General features: G+C 37.6%; 1 protein-coding gene across 2 annotated transcripts in view; it reads right to left on the bottom strand.

Annotated features, from left to right (window-relative positions):
* The window catches only part of tln2b (talin 2b), a 679,676-nt gene that overhangs the window by 134,158 nt on the left and 524,412 nt on the right, over positions 1 to 21,106 (bottom strand). For both annotated transcript variants that reach the window (XM_039773443.1, XM_039773442.1), the window contains exons 30-36: positions 19,280 to 19,399; positions 14,013 to 14,210; positions 8,326 to 8,465; positions 7,246 to 7,339; positions 4,309 to 4,398; positions 4,103 to 4,225; positions 635 to 778 (exon numbers count right to left, since the gene is read on the bottom strand). In XM_039773443.1, the coding sequence (XP_039629377.1) occupies positions 635 to 778; positions 4,103 to 4,225; positions 4,309 to 4,398; positions 7,246 to 7,339; positions 8,326 to 8,465; positions 14,013 to 14,210; positions 19,280 to 19,399 (909 nt within the window). The remainder of the gene's footprint in view (positions 1 to 634; positions 779 to 4,102; positions 4,226 to 4,308; positions 4,399 to 7,245; positions 7,340 to 8,325; positions 8,466 to 14,012; positions 14,211 to 19,279; positions 19,400 to 21,106) is intronic.

The following is a 21,106-nucleotide window of genomic DNA, read 5'->3' on the forward strand; positions in this document are numbered from 1 at the left end:
TTCAGAGTCCTGGTACTCCCTGTTTTGCTATATGGTTGTGAGACATGGATGCTATCCAATGACATTCGGTACTGTGTCTCTTCTGAAAATCCTTGGGTACCGCTGGTTTGATTTTGTGTCGAATGAGTGGTTCCTCACGGAGTCCTGAATGAGGCACATTACCTGAATTGTGAGGGACTTATGGCACTATGGCCATGAGCCGCAATTCCCTAAGGGTGATCCAGCTCATAGGATCCTCATGGCTGAGGACCTGAGCGGCTGGACCAGGCCAAGGGGACGCCCACTTAACACCTGGATGCAGTAGATAGATGGTCATTTCCAGAGGGTGGCACCTGACCACTTGTCTGCCTGGGAGGGGGTTGCTAACCAGGATCCCATGCCTCTGTATTTCATGCCCTCAACTGGACAAGCTGCTGCTTATTGACTTGGAAGCCCCAAGTCTGTGACCAGTATCACCAGGTGCCCTGAGCAAAGGCTCATCAGTGAAATACAGGAATTGTAGAACATATGGAAAATAAGGCATTACTATTTTAAAAACATAACTCATTTATAACATTGTTAAAATATTGAAACTAGAAATGTTGCAATTACAAATGACTTCTTCAGAAAATTAAAAAACACAACTCACTGTTACCTGGGATGGGCTGCTTGCTGGGTCCACAAGGTTCTGGCAAGCCATTTGAATGGCTTGATTAGCTCGAGCAAACTGGATTGGATCCACCAGACCCTGATGACCGGCTTGACTATTTGGGTCAGACACACCAACCAAATATGATGCCTAAAATATCATATAATAATGAAAATGCATAAATCACAAGAATATGCACATGCTTTGCATAAAAAACTGCTAGCCAAATGTCTGTGTGAAGATGTGCTAATATTTATGGGTAAAGAGAGAAAAAGAGAGAAATTTAAATAAGGTAATGCTTTAAAAAACAAAACACCTTCTTATCTATAAATATGCTGACAATAGGTGTGCAGCTTAAGGTGACTGATGTAATTAAAGTGATGTGCAAAAAAAGTTATATGAACACAAATAACACATTGACATAAGCTGTCATAGCTTTATGAGTTACATGCACTAAAATCATATTTTAAGATGCTGTATTTTTCCAAAAGGTTAACACATATTTTGAAATATCTCTTTCCAACTGAATAAACATCCTTATAATTTTTTAAAACAATAATTAGGTTTTTAAAAAACAAATTCATTGAATATAGAAAGATCATATTTAGTAACAAATAAAAAGTGGAACCTAATATCCCAGTAAGTAAAGTTATTTATCCAAAAGAAGATACTCTATAATCTTCACCACTAAAATAATTAGAACTTTTTGATAGGTGATGCACACTTGTCTTACTTAATATTGTGTTGTCTCAAGTAGTTTTAATCATAAATTAATATACTTCATTTAAACAGATTAAGTTTGCCAAGGAGGAAAAAATTTACATTAAGCATTCGTAATTCAGACTATTTGATGCGTAGTTTGTTAATATATAGTGTGCCTCACCAAAAAGCTGAAATTGCAATTTTATTTAGAAGATAACCTCATACAGATTAAGTCTCATTTTTGTATGCTGCAACAATATTGTGTACCGAGAGCAAAACAAGTAAGAAGAGATGCTGTTTGATAGCAATAGAAAAAATTGGGTACTTCATACTAAACAAGTTTAATTAAATTATTTCTGCCAGTACCAGTGTAACTTTTAATGGAAAAAATAAAATGGCCCTGGATTGAACCATGAACTTCATGAACACATCGCTTACATACAGTATTAAATGTAACCATTAGGTTCTTATTATTATTCAGGTTAATTCTTTGCCTTTCTATACACTTTAATTTTTATTTGCTAAGTTTGCTTTTATGTAGGTTAGTATTTTATAATATATCTGGTATATTTTTAAGGTTTTCAAATCCAAGTAATTGAATATGCACTGTTCTGTAAATTGAGTATAATAAATACTTATAATAAAGGCAACTTTAATTTGTTTTTAAGTGGAAAGATGATTCTAAAAATAACTTTTTTTAAAAGACATGAATGCTAAATTCTTGACTTTTAGAAGAATGGCTAGATAAATGATACTTGCATATAAAATGATTTCTTGTAATAGGAAAGATGAACGGATGTTTTTTTTGAAACACAGGTCTCACGAACTGAAGACTTTTCTATTACATCACCATAAATATACTTATTCTTGTTCCTTTAAGTTAGGGTCCCACCTTGATCATGAGCAAGCACCGAAGAAGGAACATCATGGGAAACTTTAAGATGCAACAATGGATAGATAGCCAAGGGCAGCTAGGGTATTACAGTAGGGCCTCTCTTATCATCAAGGTTACATTTTATTATCTCTATAGATGAAAACAAATCTACAAATACAAGTATGGATGACACTGAAACATGCTGCATATATTTTACGTAAATAACGTCCATTATATGTTCTACAAAATAAATGGAGGGAGTAATCATTCCTGCTACAGGTTAATGTTGCAATCCTGGCAATTCAATCTTGCATTCAAATTACATTTACCCCCTTAACTTTTCAGTGAATAACAGTGCATACAACAACAATACTGTGCTCCAAAGTAACACAATCTAAAAATCCATGCTGTACTCCTAGACAGACTGGCCATTGGGTAATGTGATGGTTGCCTCTTATGCCAAGGTGAAAGTGAATATGAGTTGTTCATGTCTGAAAAGTTAGTGTTTGTGGACTCTTATCAAAAGATTTATTGTAATGTGCATGGTGTCTGCAAATTATCTGCTAAGCTCTAAGTCATGTATGTATGCAGAAGAAACATACAAACATACAGGTGTTTTATCTGACAAATTTATTCTTAATGAGAAAATAACCCAGGTGAATTAGCTTAGGACCCTTCACATGAATTTACATTTTATACACATTAGAAAATGATAAACAAAAGAGTTTGAAGAAAAAGTAGGAAAAATTGATTAAAACTACGGCACAATCAATAGAATGTCTATAATATATGCATGCTCGCTAAAAAAGATAAAACACAAAACTAAATTATGTGAGAAAGTTATAAGCTTAACAGAATGCCTAACATCTATATATATAATTCAGTAAGGCAAGACAACCATAGAAAGCACGACGGAAGGGGCGTGGATTCACTAAGCCGCCGACAAGTGAGACACCTATGGCGCACACAGGAAGGAGCCACGCCCACCAACTCCAAGACCATTGGATACGACGACAACTCACAGAGCCACGCCCACCAACTCAGACGCGACGACACAGAAAAATCGCCGTCATTTATATTCGTCTGTCGTAGAGGTCACATGCAGCTCCGAATCACGTTGACTGTTCATAGAGGCATGTTTCTCGTGGAGGTGAATCGCCATTATGCAGCGTGTAAAACGGTTTGCGAGGGGTATCCCATGGGATCCTTAAAACATTCCTTTACAACTGAGGTTAAAACACAATGAAGTTAAAATACGAGTTTTCGGTTACGACGCACGACTGCGTGCATCATAGCAAACTGTTTTACACACTACATATAGCAATTCGCATCCGCGACAAACATGCGTCTTCTTAGATGCTCCTGCACTTTGTACACACCCCCCTCCCACCTCGCTGCTACCGTGGTCGGGTGTCTTGGTGGATTATATATAGAAACGCCGCAGAAACTGCACAGAGCAATGAAAAGTCTACGTGAGTCACAGCTGCATCTGGACTGTACAAAGACGACAACGACTCGAGTGACGAGTTGGAGGTGGGCACATGAGCAGGCAGTGCATACTGGATGAGAAATCAGCAGACTAGCATGACGGAGGGAGCGAGTGGACGTCCTTCTCCTAACCTCTCGTTCCACCTTCTGCTCCTGAGCGCCGCACGGACGATTGTGTGTTGGTTCGTTCCGTGCATTGTTACAATGTTGCTTTTCTTGCTGATTTATTACATTACCGCTTTTTCAAATGTTCATTTTCTCCTTGTGCTTACAAATCATTAAAAAACCGACCTGCTTATGCGGCATATGGTATGCCGCAGGTTGGCCAGTCTAGTAATAATTCAACAGAATTAATCCTCTCTTTCCTTTCACTAAAAACACACCAAGCATGAAACTGTGTAAATACTTACCTGGCCTGCAGCTTCAGTGAGTCCACAGAGTGCCTTAGAAGCCACACTGACACATTCGCCAAACGCAGTCAGGTCACCTGTTTTACAGTGCTGAGAAATGCCTGCCATAGATTCTCCAAGCACCTGGGAAAGAAAGGGCAACTAACAAATTATACAACTACAAATAAACGGAGTGGCGCTGGGGACATTCGAAAAAGCGACAGTACCTTTGAATTCTCCATCACGCTTTCAATGCAGTCAAAATAGGAAAGATCACTGATTGGCTCACTGGGATTATCTAGCATGCCTTTGACAGTCTGGAAAGAAAGCATCAAGAGCAATTCAGCAATACGGTTACTGATCACACTACAAAGGCCAGCTCAAGTTATATTTACTGTTAATTATTTTAACAAGTAATGAATCATAAAAATCATCAAAAATATTTAAATATGCACATATCTACACAGATAGATAGATAGATAGATAGATAGATAGATAGATAGATAGATAGATAGATAGATAGATAGATAGATATAAGTAAATTATTTATCTAATTCAGTATGGCTCAAAATCTGTTGAAGTTGGTCAAATCCATCAGTTTATACATAAAAAAATTTAAGTAACTTCTAAATATGGAATTTGTTATAATGACAAAAAAGTATGTCTGTTAAAACACCATCATTTCCTAGTATTCAGGTATTTGAATTTTTTTTCTAAAGGCACAGGTTTTGTTTCATATCTTTGCAGTGTGTGGTCAATGTAGGTTGAGCCAGACAATGTCAATAATAGGTTTTAAACCACAAAAGTAGAAGATTAATCCCTGCTCGTACTCTTGCGCCACCCTGTGAAAGTCAGTCAACCCTAGCTATCCTTCAAATGCATGAAATATAAAGAGTCATTATGTAGTCTGTTTATGTCCATCGAACCTGGAAAATAATTTTACAAAATTACAAATACAAATCACTATATGCACAAACTCTTTCAAAAGCAAATCAATACAGCAGTACAATGACAGGGCAATATACAGCAATTCAGAATGTTCTTAATTTTAGCACAGTACAGCACATTTTATGAAGAGGGAAATGTGTCACTTGTCCCATAAATGTTCATAAATCTAAAATAAGTCACTGTCAAGTGAGCAGTGAAAGTAGAACACAATAGCAAAAATGATAACTTCAAAATCACTCATTTCGTTAGGACCTGACAAAATGATTATATAGATATACACTCATTGAGAAAATTCTTAGGACCACTATATTAATAATGGGTAGGGCCTCCTTTCACTCTCAAAACAGCCTTAAATCTTCATGGTGAGGATTCCACAAGATCTTTGAAAATTTCCTTTGAGATTCTGGTCCACGTTGATATGATTGGATCACAACATTTCTGCAGATTTGTTAGCTGCACATTCATGCTGCAAATCTCCTATTCTACCACATCCCAAAGGTCTTTTATTGGATTCAGATCCGTTTGACTGGGAAGGCCAATGAAGAACATTGGACTCATATTCATGTTCCTGAAACCAGCCTGAGATAACTGTTTCTTTGTGACATGGTGAATTATCATGCTGGAAGTAGCAATTAGAAGATGGGTAATTTATGGCCACGAGGGTATGCAGTTGGTCAGTAACTGCGGTGAATGGTGAAATTAACCAAAACTTTTTTTTGCAGTAAATATGCTGTGTCCGCCGGTGACCTGGTTGGCCAAAAATTGTCTTGGAAATTTTCTATGTGGCTGCCTAGGTGAACTTTTTTATTTCCAAATGCTCATGATGTTTGGCAAGGCCAATGTGGCATCATGGAGCTGCAGCAGCCATGCACAGAACTTTCACATGCACTCACTTTTATATTGTTGCCGACATGGCCCATTGCTAGGTAGCAATCACAAGGGGGGAAAAAAAGCACCATAACATGCTTCATAGTGCTGCACAAAATTTTCCCACGTTTTTAACCCTGCTCTTTTCATCAAAGGGAAATCCCACTCTTCCACTTGTGGTCGTTTCATCCCTAAAATGGCTCTTTGATTGCTGTATGTTGGTCAGCAGTGAACTTAAAAGGGTAAAATGTATTAAAAAAAAGCCATACTTTCATTTCAATACATTAGCTGACCATAATGAGAATATTACGAGTACTATCAATGGACATACAACAGCACTGGCAATGCAGCACCACACGGCAAATTATGCATGCAGTTTAGCAATGTGCCCAGCTGCTATCCCAAAACAAGTCTTAAATGAGCCCACCAGCTCCCCCTCCCCTCACCAGTAAACACAGAAATAATAAAAACAAAAGATTTATTACTATTACGAGGTGGTTTCTGTCTTCTTGATGAATGTGTCTGCACAGATAAACCAGAAGGAAAACAGACACTCTAGCTGCTCCACAGAGAGGCACCAAACAATGGAAGGAGCCAGTCCCACTCCATTATCTTGTGGCATGGCCAATTTATCCTCCAAGAGTGGAACTTGTGAGCACAATGATTTATATTGTATTTACTTATTGGTAGTTTGTGGCTGTTTGTTGTATTTAGATGGGGCGTTCCTTCTGTCTGCATCTTCTGAAACGCTTTTCTGCTTACCACAGTTGTACAGACTAGTTATCTGAGCTACCGTAGCCTTTTGTACATCTCAAGATAGACTCGTCATTCTCCTCTGACATCTCTCATCAATAAGGTATTTCTATCCACAAAACTGATACTCGCTGAATGTATTTTGCTTTTCACACCACCGTAAAAAACCTCACACTGTTCGCTGCACTCGGGTCCCAATCCAGGTGGTACGTGTGGTGGGTGTGGCAACACGCTATCAGTGCTTGCTCCCAACCTTTGAGTAACCTCTAGAGACAGTTGTGTGTACAAATCCCAGGAGATCAGCAGTTACAGAAATACTTAAACTAGCTCATTTGGCACCAACTGTGCAAGGGTCAAAATCCCTAAGATCATCTTTCTCTCCTAATCTGGTGTTTGATGTAAACATTAACTGAGACTCCTGACCTGTAACTGCATTATTTTATGGATTGTGCTGCTATGGATAAGCAGGTGTATAGGTCGTTCCTAAATAATTTGCTCAGCAAGTGTATATTGTAAGCTAAGGGATATGGAATACAACATGGTTGTTGATGTCAACAGTAGAATCAAATGCCATATAGTCTTGGATACATCTGTACCTCCAGCTCACGCAAGGCATTGTCACACTCCTTCTGTCCAGGAGCTTGCTGTGTACAAAGAGTGATGAGCTGATTTATGCTTTCTGTCACCGACCTGAAAAAAAAAAAAAAATTAAAAAGAATTCCTCAGAATCACTTCTTTGCTTCGTTAGATTTTTATTTCTATGAATGTTTTAAAGATACATTTCAAAAAGAGAAGAAAAAGACAATATTCTGAAAACTTTTTTTCCCAACATGATTGGAACTTTAATACAATTTTTTTAGCAAGTGTAATTTGCTAAACATGGACTGTACATTTGTATTTTAATCTGTTTGTTTGTATAAAGTCTAAAGTTTATGTGTCCAGTCCCTCTGAGCAAGCTGATTGGTTAGTCTGATGTGCTTAGTCGGTTTGGCTTTGGTGAGGCAATGAAAGAATAAGTGTTAGCGTGAAATGCATAAGAAGGACTAAAGGCATGGGAGTCACTGTGAGAGAGTCACCTTCCAAGACAGCAAGTATAAAACTGGACAGAAGGTGAGCAAGGCGCCTCAAAAATAATGAAACAGTTTGAGAAGCAGGCTTTACATCAACATGCTTGAGAGATGAAGTGCTGGTTAAAAGATGTTCACACACTTGTAAATACATAGGAAAGGCACTGAAGGTACATGCAGGGCAAGAGATAGCAAATATTCTTTATATATATATATACATATACACACACACACACACTCACACTCACACACACACACACACACACAGAGGAAAATATGCACAGAGGGAAAAAATGCAACCTTAAATTAATATAGCAGATTGTAGGACATAATAAAAAAAAACTTCAATCATATATAGCAGAGAACTTTAAACACACACAATAAGAACACAAGTAGACCGTTCCTATACTCCATTCACTACGCAAGCACTTGGTCTCAATGTGCCTGTGGATATCAGGACCTCAGCAATTAAGCAGATACATGAAAGATTAAATTGTAATTTAAAAGGGTTCATTTTTATTAATCAGCCTACGCTTACCTCCTTACAAAATAAACAATACTTGATTGTAAAATAATATAACATACACACCAGATGATTTGGCCTCTTACCTTGCCGCTGCTGCCAAAAGGTTTTTGGCATTTGGAGCACCAGGATCTACTGAAAGAGACTTTGCTGCCAGGAGCAACTTACTAGAAGCCATAGAAATGTTTTTGAGATTTCCAATGACCTGAATTTGGTCTTCTTTGCGCTATATAACCAAAAAAAAGAGAGAAAATAGTAAAATCAATTTAATGAATAATCTTCAAGTCTGACATTCAATAGAATCGCTATAATGAAATTTAGAAAGAGATACCACTTTAGGAATAATTTAGTTGAAATTTGAGGATGAAACATTGAATGACAAAAGTTGACAGGTACCTTTTTTGCTTTTCAGTTATGCAATGGGCACTAATTCACAGTATTTGAAGCATACATGGAACTCTTTCTACATGCTTTACAAAGACTTTTTTAAAACAGGGGTATACAAAAAGAGCTACACTTGTCAATCAGCTTCACTGGCTCCCAATTAAATATTGCATTGATTTTAAGATTCTGCTTATTACTTAAATGACCCTTCATAATCTGGCACCTCCTTATCTTTCTGATCTTCTTCACATCTCCATTCCTTCTCATATCCTTAGATCTTCTTCCTCTATCAATCTTATTATACCTCCTGCTCGCTTGACTACCATGGGGTATAGAGCTTTTAGTCGAGTAGTCCCTCGCCTCTGGAACTCTCTTCCACAAGACATTCATAATATTGACTCTCTTCCTACTTTTAAATGTCATCTTAAAACAACACATATTTTTTAGCTGGCTTATTCTGTCTTATGATTTTAGCTGATAAATTTCAATTTAATGTTATTATTGTATTTATTCTGGTTTTATTGTACTGTTGATATTTTATTAATTTTATGTTGTGACTGTTGTTATTAATGTGCTCTGTAAGGTGTCCTTGTCTGCCTTGAAAGGGGCCTATAAATAAAATAAATTATCTTTATTATTAATCCTGTGGTATAATGAAAGCATAATGACAATATACATTTTTAAAGATAGTTGTATTCAGACTAAGAGAATAAATATGACAGGCTTAAAATGTGATGGCCATCAATTCATCCATTTATTTTGTAAACCATTCTTAATAATTCTTAAATTTAACACAATGGTTTAAATATCATGCCACTACACAGAAGCAAAAACAGTCATACATTCATATTGGCACTGGAAAGTTTTGTTAACAAATCTTTCCACAAAATGGCTGTGATGCAAGTAATAGCTAGAAATGACCTGATAAGGGCTCTGCATCAGTCTGTCGTGGTGAAAAAGGAGCTGAGCCGTAAGGCAAAGCTCTCAATTTACCAGTCGATCTACGATCCTACCCTCACCTATGGTCATGAGCTGTGGGTAGTGACCGAAAGAACGAGATCGCAAATACAAGCGGCTGAAATGAGTTTCCTCCACAGGGTGTCTGGGCTTTCCCTTAAGGATAAGGTGAAAAGTTTAGTCATCCGGGAGGGGCTCAGAGTAGAGCTGCTGCTCCTCTGCATCGAGAGGAGTCAGATGGGGTGGCTCGGGCATCTGATCAAGATGCCTCCTGGACGCCTCCCTGGTGAGGTGTTCTGGGCACATCCAACCGGGAGGAGGCCCCGGACACGCTGGAGGGACTATGTCTTCCGGCTGGCCTGGGAACGCCTCGGGATTCCCCCGGAAGAGCTACAAGAAGTGGCCGGGGAGAGGGAAGTCTGGGCATCTCAGCTCAAGCTGCTGCCCCCGCGACCCGACCTCGGATAAGTGGAAGAGGATGGATGGATGGACCCAATAAGAGCTGTACTGGAGGATATACCGTATGTCGGTCTCTGTAATGGCAGCAAACAAAGATCCTGCTAACTATTTATTTTTTGTCTTCCTGTACTTATCTGGAATTTCTCCTTTTTTGCTTTATGATGTTTCCAAATTACTCTTCTAGACGGTATACTCCATTCCACTTAAACTGGCATGACATCTAGAATTTAATTTCAGAAATAAGAAATTACAGAAACACAGGAATTTCAGACTTGATAAATATGAAGTACTTATTACATTGTGCTCAAACTGCCACATGTGCACAAGGCCATTTACTTTTAATGAATAATTCATTTTTCCAATAAGCTATATTTCAACATAAAACATGAGGTTTATAATACATGTAAATGAAGGTGTCTTTTAAAGAACATATGCTGAAAGATCGGCTGGAATTACCAACCCAAACAAAGCAAAACACACATTTTATTCAAATATTTTTTATATTTATAAAGCTTATCAGTTATTGAGATTCTTGTCTTAATTTAAGGTTGTTGTTATATTATCATTTTATTGCTTGTTAATTAAAGAATAACTAAAATTTCTCTCTTTATTCTTCATTCATGGACGTTTGTGATACCAGATTTGTAATCAAGAGAAATTGAGATGACTATGCTACAGAAAAGATGGCTATGGGATAACAGTAGCACTATACCTTAAGCCGGTGGCACATTACACAGCTTCTAGTCAGAGGGAGTGTCAAACTCGATAACTGAAGTTGACGATCTTGTCGCACAAGTACCAACCAGAAATTACAGAGTATGGTAAACTACCTAACTGTGTGATGACTTCCCACCACAGTCTTACATTTTCAAAGTTTAGAGAGTTTGTCGCCTTTCCTGATAGCCAATAATGTTCTGCCTGACAAGAGCCAGTGTGTGGCCGTGAAAACAGTTTCAATTGCAAGCTCTGCCCTTTGTCTCTTTTTTTCCATTCTGTTGTAGTACATAATACGTGAGATATTAGACAGACGAGCCTCTCTTCTGTTTGACACTTCCAAAACACCCACATTCCTTACTCCTCATAGCTGCATTATTACATATATTGTACTTCTGGCTGAGCACTCACTGGTTCTCAACTCTTGCACACACACAGCCTGCCCCTACAACTTAAGACAAAACCAAACCTGTTTGATTTTGTCAGGTCGAGTTGCAGCCTGTCTGGACCGAGTCACTTCAAATGTCAGACTACAAGACTACTGTCCTAGACTAGCCAAGATTATGTAAATGAAGTCTGCAAATGAAAATTACTGAAAAGGTCATGTCACGTGATGGGGTCTTTACACCTTACACTACCTGCATGCTGGGTGCGACTTTTTTGCCCAGCCCCTAAAAGAGAACCTAGCAGCTGGTTTCCTGGAGGCATAAAGTGATTTCAGGTTTTCTATCAAATTAATTCCTTAATTATCATTTTAATGGAGCATGTCATTCAGTTAGATTGTGTCTTGCTCCTCTTATTCCTACCTGTGTGTACTTTATTTTTCTGATAAATAAACATAATGTATTATATGCATTAGCACTGGTCAGTTCATTTGCTTCTATGCAGATTACTTTAGAGCTGTGTTACATTATGATGAACACAAATAAATGTAAGAACAGATGTTTAATTGTTGACAAACTTTTTATTTGCTATTTATTTTAATTGGTAACTAATTTGGAAAACAATGAAACAATTTTAAAAAATGGAAAAAATAAGATGCAATCAACTCCTGTACATAGAAAGCTGTAACTATGTACAGAGAATTGAACATGTCTATTAGTAGTTTCAGAATCTGAAGACAAGGAACCGCAGTACGCAATCTATTTTAATTAAGAAATCAATTACCACTGAAGATGGGTTTCTAATTAAGACATTTTAGGAACCTACAATGAGCAGCCATAGTGGCAGCCCAGGAATAAGATACTGTTGAAGGAATTTGATAAGTAACACACCAGCTTCATGTACTTATCCCCATGTGGAAACAAACTGTTAGCACAAAGACACCAGGCTGAAAAGGCAAGAAACTCAAATTCAGATTCATACTAATTGTTATAGTTATTAGCATCCTAAATAAAGTTTGTTTGAAGTCCATTTATCACTCTGTGAACCAAAAGCGACAGTTTTCCTCATTCAGTACACACTATAAAAATGGAGAAGTGAAAGAGACAGAAAAGAATTACATTAGATTAGGTGCACTTTATTTGTCTCCAAGGGGAAGCTTGGAAAAGAAAAAAAGTATTTTGCACATATATTAAAGAAAACAGTCACAAAACATTTACAAAAATGTCTGTCTTGGATAATGAAGAGCTGCTGCTGTGAACAACAGGTCTGTCTGTGGCAGTAAAATGATGGGACTTGTCCAGAAGTACCACAGGTTTATATTTAAAAGCATTAAAATTTGAATACAGCAGATCCAGTGTGCGGTGTCCACAAAGGTACATGCTGTTTATCAAAGGTACTTCCTATTCCATTTACAGTTGCCTGGTGAAGACAACAGCACACAGAACGACTCATCTTTAAGTGTTCACAACGGAGCAAATCATTTCTGTTGTTGTGTTTAAAAATAACCACCAACAAGATGATGCAACCTCCTTCTAGTCGATAATGTGGAGAAATTCAGACTGCATTTCAAAGTCTTGATTGCATATTTAAGTTTTTATTGTAATGTGTTAGATTTTTAAGTATATCTTATTTACGTAAGTCTGAGAACCCACCCATGCTTTTTCCACTCTGTCTGATTGCATCACATGTAACCCATCCAGCATTAAACAGCATCTGAAATAGGAGGTTTAAGCGGGTTCTCCACCACATCCGAATTGCTACAATAGCTAAACTCACCATGAGATAAATATTAGATACGTGTATATTATGGATATTCTGTTTATGTGTACTTCAGTGAAGAGAGCTGTATGGCGTCATCCTGTGATGCGCTGTGCAGTGATGGAGTGTATGCTACTGGGCTTGGGCCTGACAGAGTGAAAGCATCAAATAACCTGGAGACCTCCACTATGTACAGCAAACACAGAAGAACACTGACCAGAGGGACGTTTACAATTTTAATATCCTAACACTGGCTGTAATTAATTCTTGATGCTTAAGCTGATGGCTATAACCATCTTGATGAATTTAATTTTTGAAATGTTAGGGGAAAAAAGTGTTTCCTTTTCAGGCCCAACAATGGACTAATGCAAACAGGTATACGGCTTATGTAATCCATGTCTGAGATTTTCACAATGAACAAAGAAAATAAGCTTCACAACTACAAACCTAAAAGTTTTTAACTGTAGAAGTCTTTAACATGCTTAATGCCAACTATGAGAATTTTCTGCCCTATGTGCCAAACTACGAGTTAATTTGAATAGAATGTTTCAGAGAAAATAAATTTCTATTGCGAGTTTTGCTAAGTTTGAAAATGCATTTAAATTAGTATTTAAAAAAAAAAAACACCTGATTTTATCAAGATGTCAGGAACAGATGTTTAACTTGTTTGACACTGATCTTCCAATCCAAACATTACTAGAAAATGACTTGCCATATTTGATGAAACCCATCCAGTTAATTACAGAGTGTGACAGAAAATGAGTATTTATTAGAAACTTGACCTTTTGGGAATCCCAAGCCAAAGCACTCTACATGTACATCACAACTTCAGACACACATTGGTATAACTAGAAAGGTTATATAACCTCTTCTTACAGTGAACCGGGGTGCCTATCAATAAACAATCTTGTGGTTTCAAAACCAGGTGCCTATTCACTGGACCACAATGCCTAGAAGAAGCTGGAAAGCCGAAAGTAAGCTAGACATTGTGACTAGCTTCCAGAATCTTGTACTGATCTGCATAAGTTAGTAAATTTCTTCACATAATGTGTTCATTTTATGTTATAAAAACCATACACACTTGCTCTAAATTAAAGAATAACATGGCAAAGCTTACCTGCGTTTGACCAGCCATTTCAATTCCAGCATCAAGGAATTCATCAAAATCTTCACTAAACTTCCCAGAAGCCACTGCCAGTTCACTGCTGGTGCCTCGGGAGGCATGGACCACTTCTCCAGCAGACTGGTTGAGGTCAGCAGCAGCCTGATTCAGCTCACTCTGGGCCTCTTGAAATGACTTGGTGCTCGGAGGTAGCTGTAGGTGAAAGGTGTCAATTTGTGTTATCCTATGGCCAACATTTAGGACATACAGTATATACTGTATATAGGGGGATAAAAAAAAGTCCAGCCAAATCAATCAAATAAATTTGAATTAAACTATTGTGCTGTATAGAATTCAAATGCAACATTATTTAAAATGGGAAAGCATGAATCAGGAGAATGTAGAGGGTGCGGTGCTGTAGTTAAGGCTTTGGACTTTAAACCCTGAGGTTGTGGGTTCAAATCTCACCACTGACTCTGTGTGACCCTGAGCAAATCACTTCACCCGCCTGTGCTCCAACTGGGAAAAAGAAAAAAAAATGCAACCAATTGTATCTCAAACATTGTAAGTCACTCTGTCTGAAGGCATCGGCCAAATAAACAAATGTAGATGGTATCAAATATGTGAGACAGTTTTACAAGTATTACTGGAACATACAGTATAGCTTATGAAAAGGGAAGAAAGCAAGCTATAGGAAATAAACATGTCACACTGGATACTATAGTTGGATATGGTCAAAGATGTGAAAGGAATCATAAAACCAAACTGAAATACTTGAAACTTACTGGGTTGTATAAGGTAATTTAATTTAGAATGATTTGGGTGGTAATTTAATGGTGTATGTTGTGCATATGTGTGACTGGTAGATAGATATTGGGTTCACTATCCTGACGCCTGTTTACACTCCAGTTCAGTAGGAGGTGGTAATGCACCTTTACATTTGGTTTGCCAGTTGCCAATAAACAAGAAGTAGAAACCTCTTGAAAAATGAACACATTACATATTCTGGGCTTGACTATGCAAATTCTTATAATGGTGCATCTTTCAATAAGAAAAACGCAAATTTCAGAATTCATTCATTGATTATCATTGATTATCTGAACTAACTTAGACCAAGTCAGTCAGTGATTTTCTAAACCACTCATTCTTGAGCAGGGCTGCAGGGGAAGCTGGTGCCTATCCCAACTAGCTTAGGGTGCAAGGCAGGAACAAACCCTAGACAGGGCACCAGTCCATACCAGGGTGAAAACACAACACAAACCACGCACTAGGGTTTAGAATAAATTACCAAGTAGTGTGGAAGGGAGTGGTACTTTAGGGACTTTCAAAATCTGACATTTTTAACAAATTAGGCATATAATATTGGCAAGCTTTGTTGGGCTGAACGGTCTTTTTTCGTCAAATCTATTTTAATGTTTGAGTGCCCCAGAATACTCCTGCTAGAAAGACGTAAGTGAAACCTTAACTCTGTAAAAATTACAAAGCAATAAACTGATTTTTAACACTTTAATAGTGAGATACATGTTCAGTTGTATCTCATTGAGCCTGTCAAAATGCAACATATGAGCAAACTCTTATTTTAGTATAAAGCTGCTGCAGACACAGTCAGATTTGCTGCCAAATATCAGCTACCTACTACAGTGCAGCAAACAATAAGACAGCCATAGTATTATTATTATTATTATTTTGGTATGAACATCCATCCATCCAACCAGTTTCCAACCCGCTGAATCCGAATACAGGGTCACGGGGGTCTGCCGGAGCCAATCCCAGCCAACACAGGGCACAAGGCAGGAACCAATCCTGGACAGGGTGCCAACCTACTGCAGGACACACACAAACACACCAGGGCCAATTTAGAATCGCCAATCCACCTAACCTGCATGTCTTTGGATTGTGGGAGGAAACCCACGCAGACACGGGGAGAACATGCAAACTCCACGCAGGGAAGACCCAGGAAGCGAACCCGGGTCTCCTAACTGCGAGGCAGCAGCGCTACCACTGCGCCACCGTGCCACCCTTGGTATGAACAGCTTGTGAAAAATATTGCTATAAATAGACAGTCTATAGTTACAGTATGTGATCTCGAAAAAGGTATAAAGCTGCTGATGTTTTGGAAAAACTAGATTTGCTTCAAGATGAATATTTTGATGATAACAACAGTGATCAAAATAGTGACAATCAGTGCGATGATGCAGACAACTGCCCCAGAGACATTTCATCATCATCATCATCATCATAAGGTGTCCGATTTTTCACAACTGTGAAGTACCAGCACTACATGGACACTTAGCACAGACAGTCACCAGCTAGCAAATTAATAAATGTGTTGTGTGCAACAAGTGTAGACAGGGAAAAGAAATGTGTTATATTTGCAGCACATGCTCTTCTCTTTTTTCGTCACACTGCGTGGTGCCATGCTTCTAGGACTCTCATTCAAATGGAGACTTTTAGTTGTATTGCTGGTCAATATTAAGTAATTAATAGTTTCTTTACATTTTTAACAGAGTTACTGTTGATAATAAAACCGTTGCTTTCTGATTAATTTCTTTGTATTTGTTAAGAGTTTTGATTAAGTTAATTATTTATCATCTACTCTCTATATATACTGTAAAATCCTAAGCCTAAAAGTGCAATGATTTTATGTCACTTTTTTGTCAAGGTTAAAATCGGCTTATTTTAAAAAAACTAAACTAAAATATCAAGAAAGTCGTGGTTTTTAATATCAAGAAAATCATGGTTTTTATTTTTGATCAAGTAAACTTTCTTTCACAGAAACAAACTATTAAAAAAATGATCTATTTATAACACCAATGTTTGTATTTAGGTGATTTAGTTAGAGAAAGGTCCAGTTACAATGACCCATTGCGTACCACTTTAGTTTTCACATGATTTTTCCTGTTATTTAAATTAGTCATTTTTTTAAAAAAGTTTTTTTTTTTTTATCTATAAGATTGTCAGTTAAAATGAATGGATTGTTTATTTAGTCTTTAATAAATACTCATCAAGCATAGTGGACCTCAGTTTAACAGGAAAACTCCAATCGGTGAGAGAGTAAATATTTTATTCTAATTTTATGATTTTACTCAGTTAAATAATAATTAATTTTTCTTTTACATATTTATAGAATTTTGTGATTTTCACTCCAATGAATAATACTTTTTGTTTTGTACATTTACAGATTTTACTAATATTCTGGCTGCAACTGGGGGCTGGGCACTGAAGGTGCCAGGGGGGCTTGCCTCCCTAGTATATTATATGTACAGTATAGAGCTATACAGCAGTGTCCTGCTAATAATTGGTCCAGCAGTCCATGTGTTAAAAGGCACGTTTCGGTGTTCTGAAATTGAAACAGAAGAGTAAGCAATAAGACAATTCTACCTGCAGTTAATTAAGCTGTATGTTTGGCCTGTTGCAAGCGTAATTTACTTAAACTCCAAGTGAAGGAAATGGAAAAAGGAGGTAAAACACTATCTTCAGTGGAGACATTTGAAGCAGATGTGAGATCCACGTAAGAGTTCAGGAATTACCCATTATAGCTTCTGTTACCTAGTAAGTCAGAAATAAAATGTCAAGCTGAGGCCAGCCATGTGATATATGATGATGCTTTATCTCCTCAGTGCAATGCATGGGTGTCAAGCTTAATGTGATTGCACTGCAGGATTCTCAATACAGAAAGAAAAAGCAATAAGAAAAATGACATACAAGAATTCATACTGAACCAATTGATCTCTGTCACAGTTAATAAAAAACTAACTGGCTAAACATCCTCATGGCAAGTAAAAAATGTAAGTAGAAAGAAACAACACCTGCATACCAGTCCTAGGAATGTGTGGCCAAACAAGCTAGACACAAATCTTATCCAGAAAAATATTAATTCTTAAGTGTATGAATTCCATATGTCTTATGGAAATACATCAGCCAGGTCCCGCCAGCACACTGATGGATGCTCTCGCACTCCAGTGCTCATCACTGCGCTGCCATGTGAAATCGATCAGTCTCTCTCTTTCTTGCATACGGTTTTGATTATGTATAGTATATCATGCATTCTAATTTGCAAGTTTATTATTGAGCAAGTCAGGCAGTGTTGTGTTGTCAGCAACAACCTAAGCTGGTGAATGTGAAAGTGGCTGCTGTGTCAACCTGCTGTTACAGAAAGAAAGAATTACAGTATATGACATTTGTTTGCAGAACATGTTGTGTCGGTTTTGTGACAGGGCTAGCAGAAAATGATCTTTTAGCCTAATAAGCACAAGAAGTTCTCTTTTTGCTGTTGTTAACTATAAAAGGGTTGCTGCTTATGAGTGCAGGGGATTAACTGGGACTCAGAACAGTTTAGTTCTCTCTATTCAAGCCAGCATGTGCATGCAGAGTGACACAGGATAAAAGTCAGTTATGGCAACTTCTGCAGACTTCGTCTTTCCAAGCCCAGCCATCTAATATTATATCTCCCTACTAGACAGAAGGAGAAGTAACTTTCTATTCTCTGCTACAGAAAACAAGAATGACTATCAAGAAGCCTAGAGAACTTTAAAGAGGGAATGCTATAAGAATATTATAGCAGCACATGGACAGCATGGAGGCCCGGTCAACTCAAAGCACTTGAGCCTGAGTTGCTGGGGTGCCTTCTGTGTGAAGTCTACATGTTCTTCCATTGTTTTCTACACTCCAGGATTCCATTGAAATTTGGGCAAGCTGATTGGTGATGTGGGTCTGAACTATTGCTTGTTTTTTTTCCTCTACTTTGTACCTTTTCTTTCCAGTATATAATACGTGAATAAAAATAAGTCATTAAGCAGATTTGTGACCTGCCACAACCTGTTCACTATGTACAGTTAAACTTTATTTTCCTACAGGAGGTTATATTTCCCTGAACTGTGTATTCATGTGTGTGCAATGAACATTACTACAAATAAAGGTGCAGTATGTAGAGATCTTGTCACACTAAGATCTATACCATTGTTTAAAAGGATGGCTAAAATTTCAGCTTTTATCATTTATCATTTCAAAAATCTAAATGGTAGCAAAATGTTGGACGGTGAGAACCAACATTTGGAAAGTAACCTTGGTGGACGGGGGGTTGGGGGGGGTTATGGGCGGTTAGGGTCATCATGATGCTTTACACTGTAATGAAAAACAGCTTTGATTTTTCAAAAACCTTAAGATAATAGCCAATCTTATGTATAAAAATGTTTTTCATTTTATTAGGTTTATACTTTGTAAAAATCCAAGCACTTTTCAAAAAGCACAGTTTCTTAAAAAAAAAAAAAAAAAATACTCACCGAGTCCACCAGGAGTTTCTTGCTGGATTCCCCGATGCTTTTTAAGGCCATATCAACATCCTTTTGCCCAGGGAGGCAGTTAACGCAGTTGTTCAGAGAGTGGGACACTGCTTTAGCCACCTAAAAAAACAGAATAGCACTTAATGCTGTAAGTTGATCCTATTTAAACAAAATCGGAACACATGAATTATAAATTCATTGCTATTATAAAGAACAAACATGTTATGCAGGGTTTTGAATAATAGCAATAAATTTGAAGAATGAATAGATGGCATGTGTTTAGGGGCTCAATTGCTAAAATTTTCCCTTTGAACTAACATATAGTCACAGATCAGTCAGTTATTGATGTAGAGTACGAAAGAAGGTCAGGCCTCTTATTACTGCAAAACAGAAGGCAGCCTATGTTCCTAAAACCTCTGGAAAAACTGAACAGCTGGTAACCAAAGAAAAGGTATAAATATGCCTAGGCCACCATGGCAAACTACAGAAAATAGAAAATCTACATCTCTGGCCAGAAATCAGTCAAGGTTCTGCTTTTCTCTGCTTCACGACCTCACATGGGAGGCTGGCCACAAACCCCGAGCCTCCACATCATAAGAGGTAGCTCATCCAGTTGAGCTGAAGGGAATTTCCCTCTCCTTGACTTAACAATTGAGCCTGAGGTTTCTTAATACAGTTGTGCATCAGAGCCTCCCGCTTCTGCTTCTATCCCAGTTAGACCACATTCTCTCAAGAAAGTTGTGGACATGTTTGTATGAAATCTTCAGTTTCTTGGCAATCTGTCACATGGGACAACCTTTATTACACAAAACAACAACTGACTGACACATTTATCAAGAAAGCGGTTTCATTGAGGCAATTTTTGAGCCCAGAATTAAGTGGGTTTCACTATCCCTACCACAATTACAAAGGTTTCCCTAATATTCAATTAGCATTTACACATGATTAATGAATAATAAAATAAGAGTGTGCCATTAGGACACTGGAGTAATGGCGGCTGAAAATGGAGCGTTGCAGTCATAAGTGAATAATAATCTACATAAATAAAATCATAAGCCATTTGAACCGAGGCAGGAAGTACAAATCCCACCAGGCAATGGGAGTATGCTATGGCTGATGTAGGACACTGTATCCAGCATGCACAAACATTTCTACTGGGATCAAGTGAGTAAGTTTCTTAAAGACCTCGGGTTACATTTGCATGTTCACTTATGGAGTTCACCTTTGGGAAAATGTGCCAATGTCATAAAATGTTCACAAAAAAAAAAATGACACATTATCAACGGCCATTGTGAATCCGATCACACTATTTCAACATGGCTTTAAATTAAACTGATGCTTTATTTATAGGTTTCTTTTACTGGATTGCACACAGCACCCTCGTCTCTGCTTAACTGTGCGATTGCACCCTGCAAAGCAATGGCATACTGGTACATTTGCTTCTTGCCTTACACCCAACGCTGCTGGGATAACAATAATTCAGGTATTTTTACTTCAGTAAAATAAGTATCGAGTTAGGTTACTCGTTACTTTAAAAAAGAATTGGATTGTGCTGTTGAGCTAAGCAATGTATGTTCAGCTCATCAAGAAAAAATTAGCAGTTTCTGAAATACTGAGACAGGTTACTTCAATCAGGAAAATGGAATAATGTAATCGCCCAATCATTTGCCTTAAAAAATGTATCTTTGTGGCTGCAAAGGAAAGATTGGTGAACATGGACATGACAAAATCCTTTATCGGAACAATACACAAAGTGCAATGTAGACAGTGGGATAAAAATAAGAGAGAGATGGGTCACTGAGAAATCACTACTAAAAAGCACAAATT

Source organism: Polypterus senegalus, chromosome 12 (assembly GCF_016835505.1).
Source record: "Polypterus senegalus isolate Bchr_013 chromosome 12, ASM1683550v1, whole genome shotgun sequence".
Classification (NCBI taxonomy): Eukaryota; Metazoa; Chordata; class Cladistia; order Polypteriformes; family Polypteridae; genus Polypterus; species Polypterus senegalus.